The sequence below is a fragment of the Oryctolagus cuniculus genome, chromosome 13 (assembly GCF_051225735.1).
Source record: "Oryctolagus cuniculus isolate XC-2025 breed Fujian yellow rabbit chromosome 13, ASM5122573v1, whole genome shotgun sequence".
Lineage (NCBI taxonomy): Eukaryota > Metazoa > Chordata > Mammalia > Lagomorpha > Leporidae > Oryctolagus > Oryctolagus cuniculus.
The window spans coordinates 47,204,749-47,225,689 of record NC_142879.1 but is presented as its reverse complement, the minus strand read 5'-3'; the positions used below and the strand labels follow the sequence as shown (position 1 = coordinate 47,225,689).

The following is a 20,941-nucleotide window of genomic DNA, read 5'->3' as shown; positions in this document are numbered from 1 at the left end:
GAGGAATTGCCTTGAAAGGTATGGAAATGAAAATCAGTTAAGTGAAGAGTTACCAGTAAGTAACAGAAAACAAATGAAATTAAATCAATACAGGATTGGTATCAAGAGAGATAAAATAATCAGTAGGATAGACTAGGGAGTTCTGAAATGCGTTCAAATATGTATAAGCATTTAGTATATGATAAGTGTTGACTCAGCTGAGTGAGAAAAGGTTGGATTAGTTAGTGAATGGTACCAACATAACTGGCAATCCATCATAATAAAATTGGGCCTGAATATTGAACCATATTAGAAAAATAAATTCCATGTGAGTTAGAGATGAGACTATAAACAATAAAATCACCTTAAAATCTTAAAAAGGACATTCAGAAGACTTTATGTATCACATAGGAATAACAGAATTGTTCTTAAATGAGACCAGAGATCCAGAGATGTGGAAGAAGAGTTAGGCGTGCTGACTATATAAAAATTAAAAACTCTTTCAATGGAGAAGCTAGCACCTGCAGAATCACCAGCAATGCTATCCAACAGTAATTGTACATCTCTAGTGTTTTCAGCTTTGAAAATATCCATTCCTCAAGTTACAAAAGTCTTAATTGCTTTACATTTTAAAGTAGAGAGATGGAAATGATGAAAGGTGTAAAATCTGCCTGAGGAACATAAAGTAAGACCTGAGCATGTGAAAGAGTGTACTATGCTTTTGTCTTAGTACTCAATATCATAAAAATGTTAATTCTTCAAAAGTTGATTTTTAAGCTCCTTTTCAAAAAAAAAAATAAACCATATTTCATGCACTTCCAACTAGAATCTAAACAGCCTTTTTTTTTTTTTCCAAAGATTTATTTATTTATTTGAAAGTCAGAGTTACACAGAGAGAGAAGGAGAGGCAGAGGGAGAGAGGGCTCTTCCCTCTGCTGCTTCACTTCCCAGTTGGCTGCAATGGCCAAAGCTGGGCTGATCTAAAGCCAGGAGCCAGGAGCTTCTTCTGGGTCTCCCACGCCGGTGCAGAGGCCCAAAGCCTTGCGCCATCTTCTACTGCTTTCCCAGGCCACAGCAGAGAGCTGGATCAGAAGTGGAGCAGCTGGAACTCAAACCAGTGCCCATATGGGATGCCGGCACTGCAGGGGGGCGGTTTTACCCACTATGCCACAGTGCTGGCCCCTAAACAGGCTTTTTAAAAGTTTGAATGTGTGGCCAGCGCCACAGCTCACTAAGCTAATCCTCCACCTGCAGCGCCAGCACACCGGGTTCTAGTCCTGGTTGGGGTACCGGATTCTGTCCCGGTTGCCCCTGTTCCAGGCCAGCTCTCTGCTGTGGCCAGGGAGTGCAGTGGAGGATGGCCCAAGTGCTTGGGCCCTGCACCGCATGGGAGACCAGGAGAAGCACCGGGCTCCTGGCTTCAAATTAGCGCGGTGCGCCGGCCGCAGCACGCCGGCCGTGGCAGCCATTGGAGGGTGAACCAACGGCAAAGGAAGACCTTTCTCTTTGTCTCTCTCTCTCACTGTCTACTCTGCCTGTCACACACACACACAAAAAAAAGTTTGACTGTGGGGGCCGGTGCTGTGGTGTAGTGGGTAAAGCTACTGGCTGCGGTTGGGTCCCAGCTGCTCTACTTCCAATTTAGCTCTCTGCTGTGGCCTGGGAAAGCAGTGGAAAATGGCCCACGTCCTTGGGCCCCTGCACCCACGTGGGAGACCTGGTAGAGAGGCTCCTGGCTCCTGGCTTCTGACTTCAGATTGGCCCAGCTCAGCCATTGAGGCCATCTGGGGAGTGAACCAGGAGATAGAAGATCTCTCTCTCTCTCTCTTTGCATTTCAAGTAAAAATGAAAGTAGATAAACTAAAAAAAAAAACTTGAAATTGAACTGTTGAATAAATTAAGTTATACAGAGAAAGAAATGTCTGACAATAATTTTCTTTTTTTTTTTTTTTAAAGATTTATTTATTTATTTGAGAGGTGAAGCTACAGACACAGAGAGGCAGAGGCAGGGAGAGAGAAGTCTTCCATCCACTGGTTCACTCCCCAAATGGCTCCAGTGGCTGGAGCTGGGCCAATCCAAAGCCAGGAGCCAGGAGCTTCTTCTAGGTCCCCCACTCAGGTGCAGGGGCCCCAGCACTTGGGCCATTTTCCACTGCTTTCCCAGGCCATTGCAGAGAGCTGGATCAGAAGAGGAACAACCAGGACACGAACCAGCACCCATGTGGGATGCTGGTGCCACAGCACTGGCCCTGAGAATAGTTTTCTTTAAAATATAAGAATGTGGCTCTTCAAATATTTGGAAAGTATTTGTGATGCATGTGAAGAGAGCATTTTAATATCTCTAATATAAAAGACCAAGAGCCCAGTAGAAAAAGGATCAATTGAGGTGAACAGACACATCACAAAGGAGCAACATAAACCTCTAATAAACACGTTAGAAGATACTCAAATTTATCAGTAGAAGGGGAAATGCCCCAAAAAAGGGAGAGCAAATGTGATTTATACCTGGCACATCTTGCGCCCTGTTATTTTGTGTCGTGGGTAGATCTGAGCGAGGTTGGTTTGAAGGGACAGAAAACCCCACTCAAGGCAAAGGACCCACATAAAACTCGGGCAGGCGTAAGAGTGACAGGATGAAAGTGTGATGGCAGAGGCCGTGAGCCAGGAGAGGCGGGCCTTGAACAGGAAGTTGGGGGGAGCATAGCTGCTGTGTGGTGGATCCCTTCTGACTCTTGGCCATTACCCTATAGGGTAGGAACAATATGTCCTTTCATCTACAAGGAAACTTCAACACATTCATGCAGAATGCATAGTAAGAGAATACTGTGCGTGAATTTCAAAAATTTTTACACCAAAATAAACATCCTTTAATTGTGTTTTTTGAGATAGCTTCATACATCTTAATTTTTCCCAACATTTTGTAATAGTAAAATACACACAGCCTAAAACTCACCATCTTAACTATTTTTAAGTATACAGTTCAGTAGTGACAAATACACTCCCAGGCTGTGCTACCGTAACCATCATCTGTCTCCAGAAACTCTTTTTTTGAAACATTTTTTAAAGATTTATTTTATTTATTTGAAAGAGTTACAGAGAGAGGGAGAGAGATAGATAGAGGTCTTCCATCTGCTGGTTCAATCCCCAAATGGCCACAGTGGCCGGAGCTGTGCCAATCCGAAGCCAGGAGCCAGGAGCTTCTTCTGAGTCTCCCACTTGGGTGCAGGGGCCCAAGCACTTGGACCATCTTCTACTGCTTTCCCAGACCATAGCAGAGAGCTGGATCGGAGGAGGAGCAGCTGGGACTAGAACCTGCACCCATATGGAATGCTGGCATTTCAGGGCAGGGCTTTAAACTGCTACACCACAGTGCCGGCCCCCAGAAACTCTTACATTTCTAAGTAAGAACTTCCCATATTCCACACTACCTGGAATCGTGTGTTGTATAAAAGACGTGGTAGAAAGGCACAGTGACTTCACACTGTAGTCACGGGGATGCAGCTGTGCCATTTCGGTAAAACCTATAGAGTAGATTCCACTTTCAGGGAAGAAACTAGTGATCAGTGACCTTATTGAGCACAGGGCGACACAGGGACAGGTTAACGTGGTGACAGTGCAGAGAAGTCTGGCCTGCTCCAGGCCCACTTGGCTGGTAAAATCTTCATGTCATTCCAGAAACTCAAAGAACTTTAGGGATATGTTTGGGCTTACCGATATCCTTTTTGTTTTAAAATACGTTAATTCATGATAGGACAACAAAAAAGGCTCTTACCTCAAAGGGAGGTATTAAGACATGTCAAAAAAGTTCATGGAGAAATAAAGCTAGAAGAGAAGTTTATTTTAGTATAAAAATATTTTGAAATCCATCTTTTTTGATAATTCACATATTCTGTGAACTTAGGGAGAACTATAGTAACTGTTGAAACTGTCAACTTAAAAAATTCTGAAAGTGATTAATTCATGAACATATTCATATATTCTCGTGTTACCTTTAATTTATCTACATGATGAATGGATTCTTTGCTTAGTTCTATAATCAAGGAAACTCTATGTATTTATAATAATTAGTATTCTAAAATTGAATTTGTTATAGTGATAAGAATAGGTTTTAAATCTAAAAATTACATTACAAATGGCTGTGATCATTTAGGGATATTGTCCTTAAATTGAAAGGGGTATTGACTGGTTTGGAGCATCTCCCATGTTCCCTTCCTGGCAAACACTACCTCCACTAGCCTGCTCACACCCAAGTGCTAGCTTAAATGTCACATCCCTGACCTGCCAGTTTAAATGGTGTCTCTCTCCTCCCCTTTATTCTCTGCTCTGTTTCTTTATAATTTTTGCCAGAATTTGTAATGATTATGTACCTATGAAATTGATGCATACTTTTTTCATACTATGCATTTCCATGAGCTTTCTAAAGATCCCCCATGTGAAAGGATTTCATTTTTTTTGGGCCAAGATAAACATCTTTTAATTCCATTTTCCATGAACCTTTGAAAGTGCCCTTGTATGTGAATGTTTTAAATGTCACCTTCAGTTAGCACACGGCAAATGCAGTGGCGACAGCTTCTGTGCCTTTGATCCACCGCTGTAGAATGGCACACATTAGGCTGCCCATCAGTGTATACAGGCTGATTTAACAAATTTTCTCTCCATCATTAACATTTGGTGCAAAGTCAGAAGGATGTTATTTTGTAAAGAAAATAAGGACAACAATATTTTGTGTGCAATTCAGACTTTAAAAATGTTGATTTTGTGATGAGTTCTATCTAATGTATTCTCTTTGTTGACAACTTTCAATTTAATTTCATCCAAAACTGGAGGGAATTGATGCTTAGATATGCAGCCTCATGTTATGGCTGACTTTTTAAAGATAATTATGATACACTTACTACATTTTCCATTTCTTTTGTAAAGTTTGTCTGTATGGCTAGGATGCAAAGTTTTCATCCAGGGTCTGCTTATGTTTCTGTCTTTGCTGCTCTTGGTAATGTCATAGTGAAGCCCAGTACACCTGGGCTTCCTACCATGGACACACTGCTCTGTGCAGATGCTGTTACGAGGAGGTGATGTAAATTATATCCTCGGAACTTAATAGTCCCAGTGTTTACCCTAATGTGGGCCTCTGGAAGTCCAGTCAAGTTTTCTAAAACTGTTTAGAAAACTCGTAGGACTTAGAGCCTATATACCTATCCTGTATTTTATTTTTAAAAGATGATCATTATCAGGACTACTGGGCATGATGTTCATAAATGTAGATAAAGTCAGTCACGGGGAGTAATTTGTTCATTTGTTTCCAACACAGTTGAACTAGGTGTAAGGGATGACATATGTCTTAAAACAAATGCCCGTTTCTCCTTTTCTCAAATGATCTTAAAACTGGAAGGATGTGTTGTGCTCCATGGTCAGGTAACCAGTTGTGGACAAAGAAAAGCATTGCCTCATGTCTCTGGAGGTGTGAGTGGGAAGGAGGGAGGGGCACACTCAGATGTGTGAACCATAGCTCGAGAACAGGGCAGAATGTGGAGCGTGTGTGTCATTGGCCAGTTCTGCAGATCCCGGTCGATCCCAGTGGAGAGCCTTCGCTGCAGGGTGGTCAGCAGGGAGAGCGTTCAGCTCCTTGAGTGGAGGGTGTTGGTGAATCTGGCTAAGGCGAAGAGTCATTCAAGTGCACATCAGTTAGAGGGTGCTGTGGTTGTTGAGTGGAAACCCTGTAGGGCCCAGGGGTGGGGAACATCCAGCCTGAGAGATCACTGGGTCCGGCCCTGTGAGATCACAGGGCAACTGCAGGTGGGACTTGGAATTCAGTACATCTCCATCAGGCTTATTATTAAGTTGATCATTTTGTATGGCCTGTGAATGAATGACGTTACAAATACCCAAATGACCCCTTGGCAGAAAAACGGTTCCCCACCCTGCTAGGTACTGAAAGGCTAGAAAAGGCGCAGCAATTAAAAGGGGGGTGTTCAAGGGACTAGAGGGGATCGTGGTTAGGAGAGGGCCAGGCAGGGAGTGCTTTTGTTGTGAGCCCAGCTGCTGTGTGAAGTAGTGAAGGGAGCCTGAATTCCTTCCGTTCAGGACAACATCCCTGATTCTAAGATGTAAAATAATTTTAAAAATCAGTGTTTTTTTTGATGGGTCATACTATTACATTAATGTATTAATTCTCACAGATTTTTTTTTTTATTTGAAAGGCATTTGACAGGGGAGTGGAGGGAGTGGATCTCGTGCCCACGGGTTCATTCCCCAGAGGCCTACAGCAGCTGGGGCTACAGTAAGCCAAAGCCAGGAGTCAGGAACTCCAATCGGCTCTCCCAAGTACTTGGGCCATCATCTGCTGCCTCCTCAGGTGTATTAGCAGTGGTGCAGCCAGGACTCACACCAGCACTCTGATGTGAGATGTGGGTGTTCTGAGAAGCTGCCTAACCCACTGGTGCCACGATACCCTTCCCTCATGTCAACACTTCAGAATACATTTATAAGGCAAAGTGAACTTGGGAAACTTCTTATCAAATGGAACCACAGCAAAAGAATTACCTCCCGTGAACCATCTTGAAATGTTTCTCAAACACTTGGTCTTACCAGGATTCCACACACACCCCTCCCGGAGGAGGGCCATGCTGTGCACACTCAGTTAAAACCGATGACGTAAGCCTTCCCAGACTGCCTCTCCCCGAGGTTCTGCTGGACGGAGCTGTAAGATATCTGAAGGAAGGTGCAGCTATGAGGATGCTGTGAGAAAACAAAATAGTCTTAGATCTGGAATACTGCTAGAACAGTGTAAGAGACCAAAGCACCTTGCTTTTGGAGTCTGTACAGGCTTTCCTGGCTACAGGATTCAGAGGGTATAGGTATGCAGGGTTTTTTGGTAGAACCAGTAAATATACTCCAAATAGTCATCATATATGTTCACGTATTTCTCTATCATGGAGGTAAAAAATATAGTTTTTACAAAAGTTGGTAATTTTTTTTTGGTTGTCCTAAGAATACTTTAAAAAGCGAAAATAATTTAGAGTGAATATTGGCAACAGTTTTCTGTTGAATAAATTGTGGTGTTAAAGCAGAGAAACTAAAAAAGTGGCATTAAATTGGCCCAGGACATTCTGGAAAATGTGATTCCTAAAAATGATTTTTTAAACAAATGAATGATAGGAAATGATGAGGAAAATAATGATTAGAAACCATGACTGTTGTTAGGAATCATTCCCTTAGGAAAATTCATGTCCAAATTCACCAAATTCTGGAGTCTAGAATCCATTTTCTAAATGTGGTGTCTCTTAAGACATGTGAGGCCTTAGTTTCTAACTGATCATAGATTATAGCAATATCGAAATGGAAACTGACACTTAAAAATCTTGATATTTTAGTGCATAATTCTTGTTAATAGGATTTGAGTTCATGCCTAATTGCATTTATGATCAATGTTCAAGTAGGGTTTTTTTTTAATTTAACATTTCTGCCTAATTAAGCTTTATAGAGAGTGGATAACAAGAAATCTAAACTTGGCTAGTATTCATTTTTAAGGTAGTTTTTATTTGATCTACTTGAAAATCAAATATGTTCCTTTTAATTGAAAATGTAGTGTTTAATGTGACCTATTTTTTTATGACAGATTAAATACAAAGAAAAATTTGATAATGAAATGAAGGACAAGAAGCATCACTACAACCCACTTGAAAGTGCAGCTTTTAGGCAAAGTCAGCTTGCCACCACGCTGGCAAGCAATGTAAGTTGTGATTCAGAGAAAATTATTCTCAATATCTTTTGATTCTTGTTTTCTTAGAATCGACTGTGTTGTAATTACTGATACTTAATGAAGATCATGCAATTTCTACATAATGAGTAGTTGAATACAGTGAAGCACATTTTCCTGAAGTTTTTTTTGAAAAAAATCTATTATCATAATTTACTATTAATGGTTACTGATTAGTAATTAGTTAATAAGCAGAAATAGAATTGAGAATAAAATTATTATGTCTACTCAAGAGTAGACATTTATTACAAAGCTTTGCAGAAAAGAAGTGTGTATTATCACAAATTAGTGGTTAGGACAGCAGTTCACTGAAGTACTTATACCGTGGAAGTGGCCTTGTTGTCGAGAACTACCTGGTACATTGGGTCTATCAGAGAGAAAGTCTGAGAAACTGTCCTTCCAATGGTTTAGTTTCATTTTTCTCTATTTGAGTGCTATGAAGCACTTCATAAGATTTATTTTCCTGTTTCTTAAAAATAAACGATTCATCTTCTAAGAAATGACATTTTAAATTCTTATTCAGAAATAGGAAAAGTGTAAAAGGAATACTGAATACTATTGAAAATTTGATCACTTTGCTGATGTTGAAAATATATAGAATACACCGTCAAGTCTGAAAAGTAAATATCATCCAACTTTGCTTAGTTAGATCATTTAAACCCAACCTATCAGCTCCTCTGGTCACCTGGGGACTTAGTTTATATCTTGCTTTCATTAATGTTCAGAATGATTTATATTTGTTATTTGCTTATTTTGTGTGTTGGGGGCGTGTACAAAAATAAAGGAAATAGATGAAATATACGTAACGGAGCCCAGAGCACAGGGCGGAATGCTCCAGGTTCAGAATCCTATTGCCTGCATTCAGATCCTGTCCTACCGCATACTAGGCCTTCATCTTTCTGAGTTTCGGTTTCCTCATCCGTGAAATGGGGACGCTTAAATTACCTACCTATTAGAGTTGTGGAGGTTAAGTATTTAGTAGAGACAAATATTTAGAAAAGCATCTGGCACATAGTAAATGCTCAACATTTTTGCTATTTAAACATTTTATTATTATCATTACTTAGACTATATTTCTGAAGCAGTTTAAAAAAAATCTATAGGGCAATGAATGAAAAACGCCAAAAGTTTAATATCACCAAAAAGCACATTTGGAATACTGTAGTAATTTCTACAACAAAATGGCTATTCCATTTATTTTTTGAAACAGAGTTTCCATAAAAATTATTTAGTTCTAGTAACATCACCCTCTCTGAATATGTAAACAACAAAAGAGTTTGTCAAAATACAGCGTTTTTCAGTCCATGGAAAGCGTTTCTTTACTCATTCAGTAGTAAATTAGCACCACCTAGTGGCCACTTGTAATGTCGTCTGTTAATTTGCCACCAGAGAGTACTGCTCTATGATTTGTTAGACATAATGGCAATAATGCAAAAGCATAACATTTTGTTTTCCTAGATGGTATTTTGTTTCCATGTTATTTTCATAGGTGAAGTACAAGAAAGACATTCAAAATATGCACGTTCCAGTTTCAGATCTCCCAAATTTGTTGTTTTTAGACCATGCTCTGAAAGCCAGCAAAATGCTCAGTGGAGTAAGTGGGTTGTCTGAAGGCAACTGTAGATGGCCTGTGGCTCCCGGAAGCCAGTGTGCCTGCGGTGCTCCGGAGCTCACCTGCTTCCTGCCTGTGTGTCACTTCTCCCTGAGAACTCACTCCTTAACCAGCAGTGCTCTGTTTGCATAAATGCCACCCAAGCTGCCGCTTTGCAGATGGGTTCTTTTTAGCTCTTGGTATTGTGAATGCAGCTGCACTTCGAAGTGTGTGACTTTCTTCTTCACCCTTTCTTCGTCTGTCTTAGACTGAAGCCCCTGAAGCTCAGGGTTAGAGTTGTGTGTCTTTTATTTTATTCAGGTGAGACCAGGACGTCTAATGTGCCATCAGCAGCATGAAAAATTTACCTTAACCCCAATTGTGTTTTCTCCAAAAGACATCCATGTGACAGTGACATTGTATTTGAGTCTTGTGCTGCTTCTGTGCTGTCTGTCAAGGCAGCCTGGAGGGCAGAGTGAGTTCATCGTGTCCTGGCAGAAATATTTTGTTTGCTGCCCCTGCAGTCAGTCACCCTTCTGGATGCTGGGTGTCTGGTCCCTGACTTTACCTGTTCTCAGAATGGATGCTCCTGGGCCACGGGTGGCTCCCTTTTGTCCATCACAGGAAACCCCTGAGCTAAAAGTTAACCTCCAGTTATCTCCATGCCTGTTTTACTAACCACTCACTCAAAATGATCCTAACTTATTGAGTATCTACAGACTCCATGGAGAGCACCTGTCTGGCAAAACCTGGGAATAAGTGCAGACACTGGTCTCAGTGCGGGGCGCCCAGAGCCATTGATTGAAAAATCTGTAGTCCACGCTGAGTTCCCAGACGCCTGAACAGTGAGACCCAGCTTCAGTTCCGTTTTAGAAATGTCTTAGCTTTGCTGTACTGAAAATCTTTTCATTATTTTGTGAACATCATTGCCATGGCATCTTTCTTGAAATATATTCTGCATGCATTGGAGGGTGAACCAACAGTAAAGGAAGACCTTTCTCTCTGTCTCTCTCTTTCTCTCTCTCTCACTGTCCACTCTGCCTGTCAAAAATTAAAAAAAAAAAAAGAAAAAAGAAATATATTCTGCATGCAAATAATTCATACGTGCCAAGATTTCTGTTTTTATTTTATTTATTTATTTATTTTTCTAAAGCACCGGTTCTTGGATGAAAAGTAGTACATCATTCTTTCTGGTCTGTTAAGCAAGGAATGGCAGTGAGAGGGACATGGGCGGGCTCAGGATTGACACTCAGGTCCAGGACACTCCGCCATGTCTTCCTGCCATTTCAGTGTTCATCCTTCTGTTCCCTGAGTGTCTCTACTTTCAGCCCATGTTTTTCTCCACAGCCCACAGGCATGCTTCTGAAAGCGATGTGTTTCTGTTCCCTGAGCCCTCTACATTTCTCTGCATTCTGTCTTTGGCATCTAGTTTTCATCATCTCAGTGGGATCTGCCCTTGGCTAGTCTCTCTTCACACTTGGGTTAAATTTCCTAGGAACCTGGGGATTTGTGTGTAGATAAGTGAACAAAACAACCATGGTGGTAATGTTAAAAATTTGGTTAACTGGAAGCCTGTGTGCCACTCATAGGCAATATTTCTTTCAAGAGTGTTGGCCTTAGTTTTATGATAATGGTTACAATTATTTCTCTCAACTCTTCGACAGAGACAAATTAGCAAAGCCACGTGATACCCTTACTTGATGCACCATTTATAAAGTTTAAATCTTTATCCAGGTAATGATTTCTTCTAGATCAGTTTTTTTCTCCATCAAAAAAAAAATGGTGATTCAATGATCACTTTCTGAAAATTGCTTTCAATTTATTTGAGAGGCATGAAGAGGATGGGGAAGAGCTGGTTCATTGCCCAAGTGCCCACCAAGACCTGGGGGCCAAAACCAGCAGCCAGACCTCAGTCTGGGTCTCCCACCTTGGTTGACAGGAACCCCATGATTGAGCCATCACTGCTGCTACTAGGGTCTGCATGAGCAGGAAGCTGGTGTCAGGCGCAGAGCTTGGGCACGACACCCAGACACCTCAGTGTGGGACGCGTGTATCTCGACAGCCAGCCCAACACCCACAATCGGAGACAGAATTTAAGATTCAAGACATTTAGTACTTAGCAGTATCTACTAATTCAATTTGTTCAGTAATACTTTGGCTCAAAGTTATTATATATTAGAATGGCCTTTTAAATTTTTTAATGTAAAGATAGTTCAAATTTTATCTATTTATAAAGGAAACAATTTTATTAAAACATTAAGAGATTGTGCACTAAACATTCTGCCAAAATCAGTTGTCAGTTTGTTATAAACAGCTGGTTTTTTTTTGAAGATTCTTTAAATGTCTTGGTATTCGTCAGAATTCTTTTCATTTCAGTGTGAGTGTGTAGAGTGAAACAAATGGTTATGAGTTGTACAGCCATACTAATTAAAATTTTAAGGCAATATTTTGCTCTGGAAGTGGAACTCTCCTACTTTTCCACCTGTTTCATAATTTTACATAAATTAAAACTCCAATGTGTGTAACTCTGTGTATCTCCCACTAGGAGGCAACAGAGACTAGGATATAGAAAAATAAGCTGGGGCGTTAGAAATTTCTTCTGCAGCTCTTAGTACAAACAGATTTTTTTTGTTATGTTTTGGTTGTTTTTTAAATAGGTATTTCTGAAATTTTTATAACTTGAATGATAATTTTCCTGGGAACAACCTTTCATTGACCTTTCTTAGTGTATATCTGTTACTCCAGACTATATGCTAGGCTTTATTGGTCCTGGATTTTAGCTTAGTAATGGAATTTGTTCTAGCTCCTTACCTTCAAGTCATGATTATCTTAGTGTCTATTATAAAATAACTTCTAATCAAGTTATGAAATCTTCAACTGTGTTATCTTTTGAGGTTTTTGTTTCTGTTTTTTGTTGTTAAATTGGTAGAGGGGTCAGCATTTAGAATTTGTTCTCTTTGGCCAAGATGTGCTAGTGAACAGCCGTGACTTTTCCTCCTCTTTTTCTTCCCTCATTTTGTTCTGGTTACAGTCTGGGGGACACACGTCTTTGCTCTCTGATTGGGAGGATACACTTGATTCTGGGCTCCCCGCTGTGGTCCAGGGAGCAGCAGCTCTTGTGTGGCAGGTCTCTGGGACCTCCCACCCCACCCCCTTCACTCCCAGAACTCTGGAGCCTGGCCAGCTCTTTCCTGCTGCCTCTCAAATGCTGCTCATGTGCCCTTCCACTCTGTGTAAGAGTGTCATTTCTCCTGAAACCCATTGCCTAACGAACAACCAGTTTTAGCTCATTGAGTCTCTGCAACCTTGAGTCTCTAGAGCTACTGTTTACCTCTGAAGTATTTTCCAAATAGTGCAGAATAACTCGGTGTCCGGGATAGGAACCATGAGGCAATTTCTGCCTTACTGCTGTTGTATTTGGAGTCCTGCAGTTGCCAAACTTGGCCTTCCAGTCTGTTCCGATCTCTTCCAAATTCACCGTTTTCTCTCTGTGTCTACATATAGGCAGTTTCTACACCTTAAAAATCCAACTGCCTATACTCAGATTCCTCAAATTGTCTCCCAAGCAACTCCTATCCTTTCCTTTGGGAAAAATTAGTCAAATCATTTCTCAGGGAATAGTCTCATATTCCCTGTGACCACAGATCTCTGTGCAGGAGTGTTTTTCTGCCTTGTCTCCAGCTCCCTGTTCCCGTGTTCTTTCCTTCTCTCCCATGGGCACTAGATGTGTCCAGCCAGGGCGCCTCACTTTTATCCTGCCCACTTTGCCACCAGGTCTCCCGTGGCCGCTCCTGCTGTGCAAATACCTTTCACGCTGCGTTAGGGCCCCGGCCTCTCGTACCCTGAGTGTGTCCCATGCTGGTCTCATTGAGCAACCAGAGCTGGCCTAGCTTGCGTGTGTCTGCTGCTCCCAGAGTCGGAGATCGCCATGCCCGCTGGCTACACCCGGGGCCTTGATCACAGCTTTGCAGCTCTTGGTGGCTTGCGTGGTCCAGTTTGCATTCCTAAGTTACGTAATTACTGGAACCAGTCTCTTTTTCCCTAAAGTTTCCTTTCATGTTCTGTATTTCAGCGTGAATATAAAAAGTTTTTTGAGGAAAACAAAGGCATGTATCATTTTGATGCCGAGGCCACCGAACACCTGCACCACAGAGGCACTGCCACCCTCCAGAGCCAGGTATGCACTTGATGGGTGAGCCCCCTCCCCTCCTGCTGGGACCCTCTGCTGACAATGTGCCTTTGCTGAGAGCAGATTCTGAGGCAGCTAATATTGCTTTAGAAAGTCTCCCAACACTATCTTCCCTATGTTTACAAACAGGGGTGAGGAACGTCTGGCCCTGGGGCCTCATTTGGTCTGACCTTGCCAAAGCAATTTTTTTACAGGCTAATTTTTAAGTTGATAATATTGTATGGCCTGCAAATGATGTGATAAATATGCAAATGGCCTTTGGCAAGAAAAATGTTCCCCACCTGTGGTTTACTGGTTCAGGGGAGTTTGACCATATTTCCATATAAACACATTGCATAAAATAATAGCTACTTCACGTAATTCAAAGTCTGGAATACAGGAATTAACTGAATTATGGTCAAATGTCATGCTGGCTTAAGTGTGTTTAGCATGCCGATTTGTTGTTTGGAGGTACAACATTAATTTACCAGTTGCCAGGTTGGCTGTGATGTAGAAATGTTATCAGAAAGGGAAAACGATGCTCCCGCTGTGTTCTACATCAACGTTGCTTCCACCCCTGAAACTCCATCTACCCCCTGAAAAAACTTGAGAAAAGATCTCCCTAATACAACTTTAAAGCTAATATCCATTTTTAAATTCTTGAGTTGAGATAGTTGCAAAACATGTCATTTCTAGCATCTTTTAAGAGAAAATTTTACATCAATCTTTTAAATGAATTCTGTGGAACATGAATTGCTTAATGAGTTCACCTTCACCATCCTTTTACATTAAAAACATATAAAATAGACCCCCTTTAAAGTTTGGATATATGCATTTTTTTCTCTTTAAATTATTTTTTTAAAGATTTATTTATTTATTTGAACGGCAGAGTTAGAGAAAAAGGGAGAGATAGAGGGAGAGAGAGAGAGAGAGAGATCGATCTTCCACCTGCTGGTTCACTCCTTAAATGGTTGTAACAACAGGGCAGGATCGGCTGAAGCTGGGAGCCTGGGTCTCCATCCAGGTCTCTGACATGGGTGGCAGGGGCCTGAATGCTTGGGCTATCTTCTGCTTTCCCAGCTCATTAACAGGAAGATGGATCATAACTGGAGCAACCAGGTCTTAAGCCAGTTCTCACGTGGGATGCTGGTGGTGCAAGTGGCAGCTTGACCTACTGTACCACAATGCTGGTGCCTAAATTCTTATTTTTGTTTCATTTTTTTTTTCATAACTGTCTGTCTGTAGTGTATTCTACACTTTCAACATTTTATTGATCATTCTCTCATACTTCTCTGCAGCAAAAATACATCTACAAGTAGACATCTAAAATTCATTATGTAAGATTTATTTACCTGAAAGGCAGAGCATCAGAGAGAGTGAGAGAGACAGAGACAGAGGCAAAGAGAGAAAGAGAGAGAGAGAGTGAGGTTTTCCATCTGCTGGCTCACTCCACAAACGCCCACATCATCCAGGGCTGGGTCAGATCGAAGCTAGGAGCCAGGAACTCTATCCATGTCTCCCACGTGAGTGGCAGGAGCCCAAGCACTTGGACCATCTTCCACCGCCTTCCCAGGTTCATCAACAGGAAGCTGAATTGGGAGCAGAGCAGCCAGGAGTCAAATCAGCATTCCGATATGGGATATCGGTGTCCGAAGTGGCAGTTTATCCCACTGCACCACAGCACTGCCACTTATATGTGGTGCGTTTTAACCACAGAGTTCTAAGTATTGAAAAACCTCTTTTGGGTTGTTTTCATTATCCTCATCATTATTATACAACTTAAATAATTTTATAATGTTCAAATATAAGAATTTTAATAATGCATTTCTGAATGAGGTGAGTCATAGTAAAAATTTCCGTGAATTTAATTTTAAAAAGATATATTGTCCCAAAGCCAGCCTCTCTGATAGCTGACATGAGTTTTAGTTTCTGTTTTCAGGAGAGCGAAAGCATTACCCAGGGGAGCGAGTGTTTAGCCTAGTGGTTAAGATGCCCATGCTCCACACTGGAGTACCTGGACTTGATGCCTGGATGTGGCTGCTGACCCCAGCTTCCTGCCAATGCAGACCCTGGTGTGCAGGTTCCTGCCAACCACATAGGAGACCTGGATTTTATTCCCAGCTCCTGGTTTTGGGACTGGCCCTCCTCCAGCTATTGGGCAACTGGGGGGGTGAACCAATGGATGGGAAATCCTCCCCCTCCCCAGCCTCTCCCCTCTCTGTCCCTCTGCCCTGCAAGTAAATAAATAAAACATTTTAAAAAGGAAAATGTTGCTCATATAAACAGAAATGAGATAAAAATAGACTGTAGTTGAAATAAAGAATTCACAATATGCTATTATAATTCAAAGTGAAAATGAAAGAAATCCCATACAAGGTTTGTGTGCATGTGTGTGTTTTAGTCATGATTCAAAAATATTGTCCTGGACGCTGGTGCTGTGGCGTAGTGGGCTAAGCCTCTACCTGCACCATCAGTATCTATATGGGTGCCAGTTCTTGTCCTGGTAGCTCCTCTTCTGATCCAGCTCTCTACTATGGCCTGGGAAAGCAGTAGAAGATGGCCCAAGTCCTTGGGCCACTGCACCCAAGTGGGAGACCCAGAAGAAGCTCCTGGCTCCTGGCATCAGATCAGCGCAGCACCAGCCATCACAGCCATTTGGGGAGTGAACCAGTTGGTGAAAGACCTCTCTCTCTGTCTCTATGTGACTCTGCCTTCCAGATAAATAAATAAAATCTTTTAAAAAAATTTTACTGAAAAAAAAAAGAACATTGTCCTGCCTTTGGTAGAAATATAATCACACTCGTGTTTTCTTTCTGGCACAACTTACTAACAGATATTGAAGTTATTACAAAGATCTGTGCCCCTCGCCTCTACTTCCTCCCTCTCCTTCCTCTTTCTTTCTCCCTAAACCTGTACATGAGTACCATGTGTGTACAGGCATGTAACCCCACATATAATTGCCCCAGTATCCATGGGGGATTAGTAACAGGACCCTCCTTGAATACCAAAATCTGTGGATGCTAAAGTCTCATATAAACTGGCATAGTATTTGCAGATGACCTATGCAAATGCTCCCATCTCTAGATTACTTATAATACTTACATAATGTAAATGCTATGTAAATAGTTGTTACACTATATTGTTTAGGAACTATTGTCAAGAAAATAAGTCTGAACATGTTCAGTACTGATGCCATTTTCCTTCAAATGTGTATTTTTTTTTATTTGAAAGATAGATAGAGACAAAGACAGAGAGACAGAGAGACAGTCAAAGAGAGAGAGAGAAGAGATCTTCCATCCACTCATTTCATTCCCCAAATGCCCACAACAGCCAGTGCTGGACCTTTCTGAATCCAGTAGCCTGGAACTCAAGTCAAGTCTCCCCAAGTGGGTGGAAGGGACCCAAGTACTTGCGCTTTCATCTGCTGCCAGGGTCTGCATTAGCAGAAAGCTGGAGTCAGAAGCCAGAGCCTGGACTTGAACCAGGCATTCTGATGACACGGGGTGCAGTATCCAACACAGCATTTTAACCATTGCACCAAACACCTGCCCCTCTCCCGAGTGTTTTTGATCTGCGATTGGTTGAATCTGAGAATGGAGATTCCATGGAATGAAGGGCTGACTGTGCACCTCATATTTGCACCAGTTCAAGCCCCAGTTGCTCCACTTCCAATCCAGCTCCCTGCTAATATGCCTGGGAAGGCAGTAGAAGATGGCCCAAGTGCTTGGGATCCTGCACCCACACAGGAGACCCAGAAGAAGCTCCTGGCTCCTGGCTATTTAGCAATTATATATATTTATTGTATATTATTTTTTATATACATATATTATTTATTGTATATTATATATATTCAGGTATTGGGCAAAATACTTTTTACTGAAGTCCCAGAATTTCATTATAAATTATTTTTATCCCTGAAACATTTAAAAATGTTTCCTGTTTGCTTCCTTTGTGTGTCATCAACTACATGGAACCCACTGATCCACCTCAATGACCAGAATAATTTGATTTTTGAACACAGAGTGATTAATATTAGACATCTGTTTACTCTGCTTCACTTTGTTTGTATAAGGGCTGACTTTTACATGCTTTTTACACTTGTTTTGATGAAGGTTAAATACAAGGAAGAATATGAGAAAAATAAGGGAAAGTCGATGCTTGAATTTGTTGAGACACCTTCTTACCAGGCTTCGAAGGAGGCTCAAAAGCTGCAAAGTGAGGTAGGACCCTGGCTCTGCTATCGATCCATCATGTGTGTGTGATGTGTGACCGCTGCCCAGTGGTTCCCAGCGTGTAGAGCATCCTGAATAAAGAGCCTGGCTCTAGTCGGATGCAGGGCCCTGTGTGGGGGACTCCAGGTCTGGTCCAGGTCGTCAGGTTTGCCTGGCCCTTAGTGTCTTCATTTGTTGAGTCCACCCACAGAGGCCCACAGAGCCGCTTCTCCATGTGGACCCTGCAGACTGAATCAGCAAGGCTTTCAGATGTCCTTGATGTACACCTAGGATGAGTGTGTGCCTACAAGCTGGACGGGAAAGGGAGAGCAGACGCCTCAGCCACCTTCTTCTTCTCCTTTGCTTTCCCCTCCCCTCCCCTCCCCTCTCCTCTTGTTTTCTTTTCCTGTTTTCAAAGACCATGGAACTAAGACTGAGTAGATACTCTGTGCTAGGTAATATGCTAAGTGCTTTATTTATGTTGGCTCATTTAATCCTCAAAGCAATGAGACCAGCAAAGTATCACCCCTAGGTTATAATGTATCCACTGACATTAATTATCCTGAAGAAAATTAAATACCCAACAAATGCCAGCGTTCGAGGGTCTGGTCAAACCCTGAATAGTTCCCTTTGCTCTCTTAGCTTATGTAATTGCTCCCCCCACCCCATCGCCATAAATGATTACAAGTTTTGTCTATTCATTCAGTGAATTCTCGACCTAACACAATGCCCACATCCAGATAGTCCCCTCTTGGGTTTTTCTTCGTTCTTTTTTTCCTTCTTTCTCCCTCTCTTTTTTTCTTTCTTTATTTTTTCCTACCTTTTTCGGGACCGGACACATACAGTTAAGTCTGCAGCTGACGTCCACGTTCTCTGGCTGCAAGTGGCTTATTCTGAGGGACAGAAGCAGTGCGCAGCAGGATCAGCCAGTTGCATCCCTAGGGCTTCCTGCTGGGCTTTCTCTATGGGCAAGACGCTTTGAGTTGTCCGATTACAGTACTCAAACAGGGAGAAATGGTAACTGCTGGAGAAAATCGTTCACTGGAATTTTGTGAACAGATAATTTGTATTTGCTGAAGTATTAAAACGCATTGTTATCGGAAAAGGGTCACACATTCCTGTGGTTTCTTGACTAGTCAAAGTTACTTACTTTCTTCTTTAAGCAAAAGAGGAGAAAGAATTAACTTGCATTTTCTCATGTCCTATCTTCTTAAGATATGAAGGGGAATTTGATAAAGAAATGTCAGATAACTATTTTGCCTAATACAAATTTGCATTTGTTTTAACTGAATTGGCAGAACTGCTAAATTTGGTCAAAATTCAGAAGTCCTATAAAAGCTTTCCTTTAATGGAATAAGTTGTCATGGGATCCCTTTTCTGCATTTAGATATCAATATGTGAAGCATAGTACATGTATATTTATCATCTTCTGTTGCAGGCACTTTTCAGGTGGGTGCCAGCCAGCTGTGCAATGCATTGCCCCATTTTTCAGTAATAATGTGCCTGTTGTCACTTACTTACCCATGGCCCACAGAGAGGTCTCCACATGGGGGGCTGTCAGGTGCTTTCACAGTGGGTTCTTGGGTTAAGACTATGTGAAGTTGTTAAAGAAATTTTTGCTAAAAAACACAGAATCAGAAATGACTTCTCCTTTTCTGAAAACAAACCAGGGAGGATGGTGCCAGCCTCCCTTCACCATACCTTCCTTCCCCTCTTCTTTGATGTTTGGTCACAGAAACATGTAAGGACACTTTTATGTTTCTGGTCCTGTGGTTCCTTAATGCTCTTTTTGCTCTAACTAGTTAACTTTGTGCTTACCAGTAAATCCTGGCACTTGTCATTCATAGTTACTATAGTCTAATGCCATGGTTCTGAGTTAGAAATGACAGCAATGTATGATTTGTGGTTTTAGCTCCTCATTTCTCATGGTTATCTTTTCTTCCCTGAGTCGATCCTCCACTCCTGCCAAGGGAGGCATGTTTTCCCTTTCATTGTAGCCACTGGCTGTTGGATGTCCTAGGCCAAGGCTTCCTGGCAGTGGGGACTGAGGATTTATCATATTTATATGGCACTATATGATATATCATATCATATATATTCAAAGACTCCTTTAAGTCATGGGAACCCCCTAGATTCAGCTTTTTTTTTTTTTCAGTGCCACATAAGAAAAGGACATTTCTCATTATTGATCTTTCGTGTATCTCTATGTTGTTTCAGAACGTTCTCAACAAGACTTCTTAATTCGTTCTTGGTAGCTTTACAGAATGTCCACAGCGGCCTTTCCTCGTCTCTGTCATGTGTCATTTATTAAAGCCATGTGTGACATGTCTGTCATGCTCAGGAGATAACACACTTTTCTTACTCTCCCTCTGGTTTGGAGAATTCCTCTATTTCTGCAGTTAACTTTTTTGTAATAATTATGTAATGAACCTCGAAATAGCCTCTCATTTTGCATAAACTACAATCTCATGCAGAGTCTATTTACTGTTATGCAATTGGTGCAAAACACCTGTCTTGTAAAGTCTGGTCTTTGCTCCGGAACTATTTCACAGGGATGGATATTTTTAAATTAGAGTGACTGTCTTTAGAGTCATAAAGCATGGGCTACTGTTGATTTCCAAGCACATAGCTCAAATGCTAGATTTAAGTGAATGCTAGTGGGAGAGTGGCAGAGAGTATCAAAGAGATGGGTGGTGGCCTTCTATAGTCACCATCAGCATTCCACTTCTGTTACCTAAAGAAGGATTTATCAAGTTCAAAAGAAGCTTATCCTCAAAGGGTAACCTGATTAATTTCAAATTACACAGAGTGTGGAGAAGCATTCTCAGTAGCAAAGTCATTAAAGGAAAATACCCACCCCTCCTCTAGCAACCAGCCTCCATGAAATTTTAGAAATGGTCTTCCCTGGAGTCACTGAGGACTGACAAGGAGCAGGATAATGGGCCCGTGACTGTGATGAGACTTTGCTTTAAATGGGCTTGCACACCACCAAGTGTTTTCCCAGTAGAAGAACCCACTCCTTTCTGAGTGAGTTAATTAGGGGATCCAAACAGCCAGTCCTGTTGGTTCCCCTCCTAACATCAGATCCTAGGCAAGTGTTAAGCAGCCTCATCAGAATGGTTTTCCAGAGAGAGGATTCTGCTTTTGTCTGGTAGAATTCTGAAATGTAGAATAAAGTGGAAGTAGTTTCTTGTTGATAAGAAAACTCCACGGTGGTGGAACTGTATAAGAAAGCA

The 20,941-nt window shown here is 41.6% G+C and overlaps 1 protein-coding gene across 12 annotated transcripts in view; it reads left to right on the top strand.

Annotated features, from left to right (window-relative positions):
• The window catches only part of NEBL (nebulette), a 395,196-nt gene that overhangs the window by 316,994 nt on the left and 57,261 nt on the right, over positions 1 to 20,941 (top strand). For 8 of the 12 annotated variants that reach the window (XM_089311550.1, XM_089311552.1, XM_089311554.1 and 5 more), the window contains 4 exons: positions 7,595 to 7,708; positions 9,225 to 9,329; positions 13,399 to 13,503; positions 17,607 to 17,714. The exons of 2 other annotated variants lie outside the window; for them this stretch is intronic. In XM_089311550.1, coding sequence (XP_089167676.1) covers positions 7,595 to 7,708; positions 9,225 to 9,329; positions 13,399 to 13,503; positions 17,607 to 17,714 — 432 coding nt within the window. The remainder of the gene's footprint in view (positions 1 to 7,594; positions 7,709 to 9,224; positions 9,330 to 13,398; positions 13,504 to 17,606; positions 17,715 to 20,941) is intronic. 2 more of the 12 variants (XM_089311553.1, XM_008268286.5) reach the window with 1 other exon arrangement.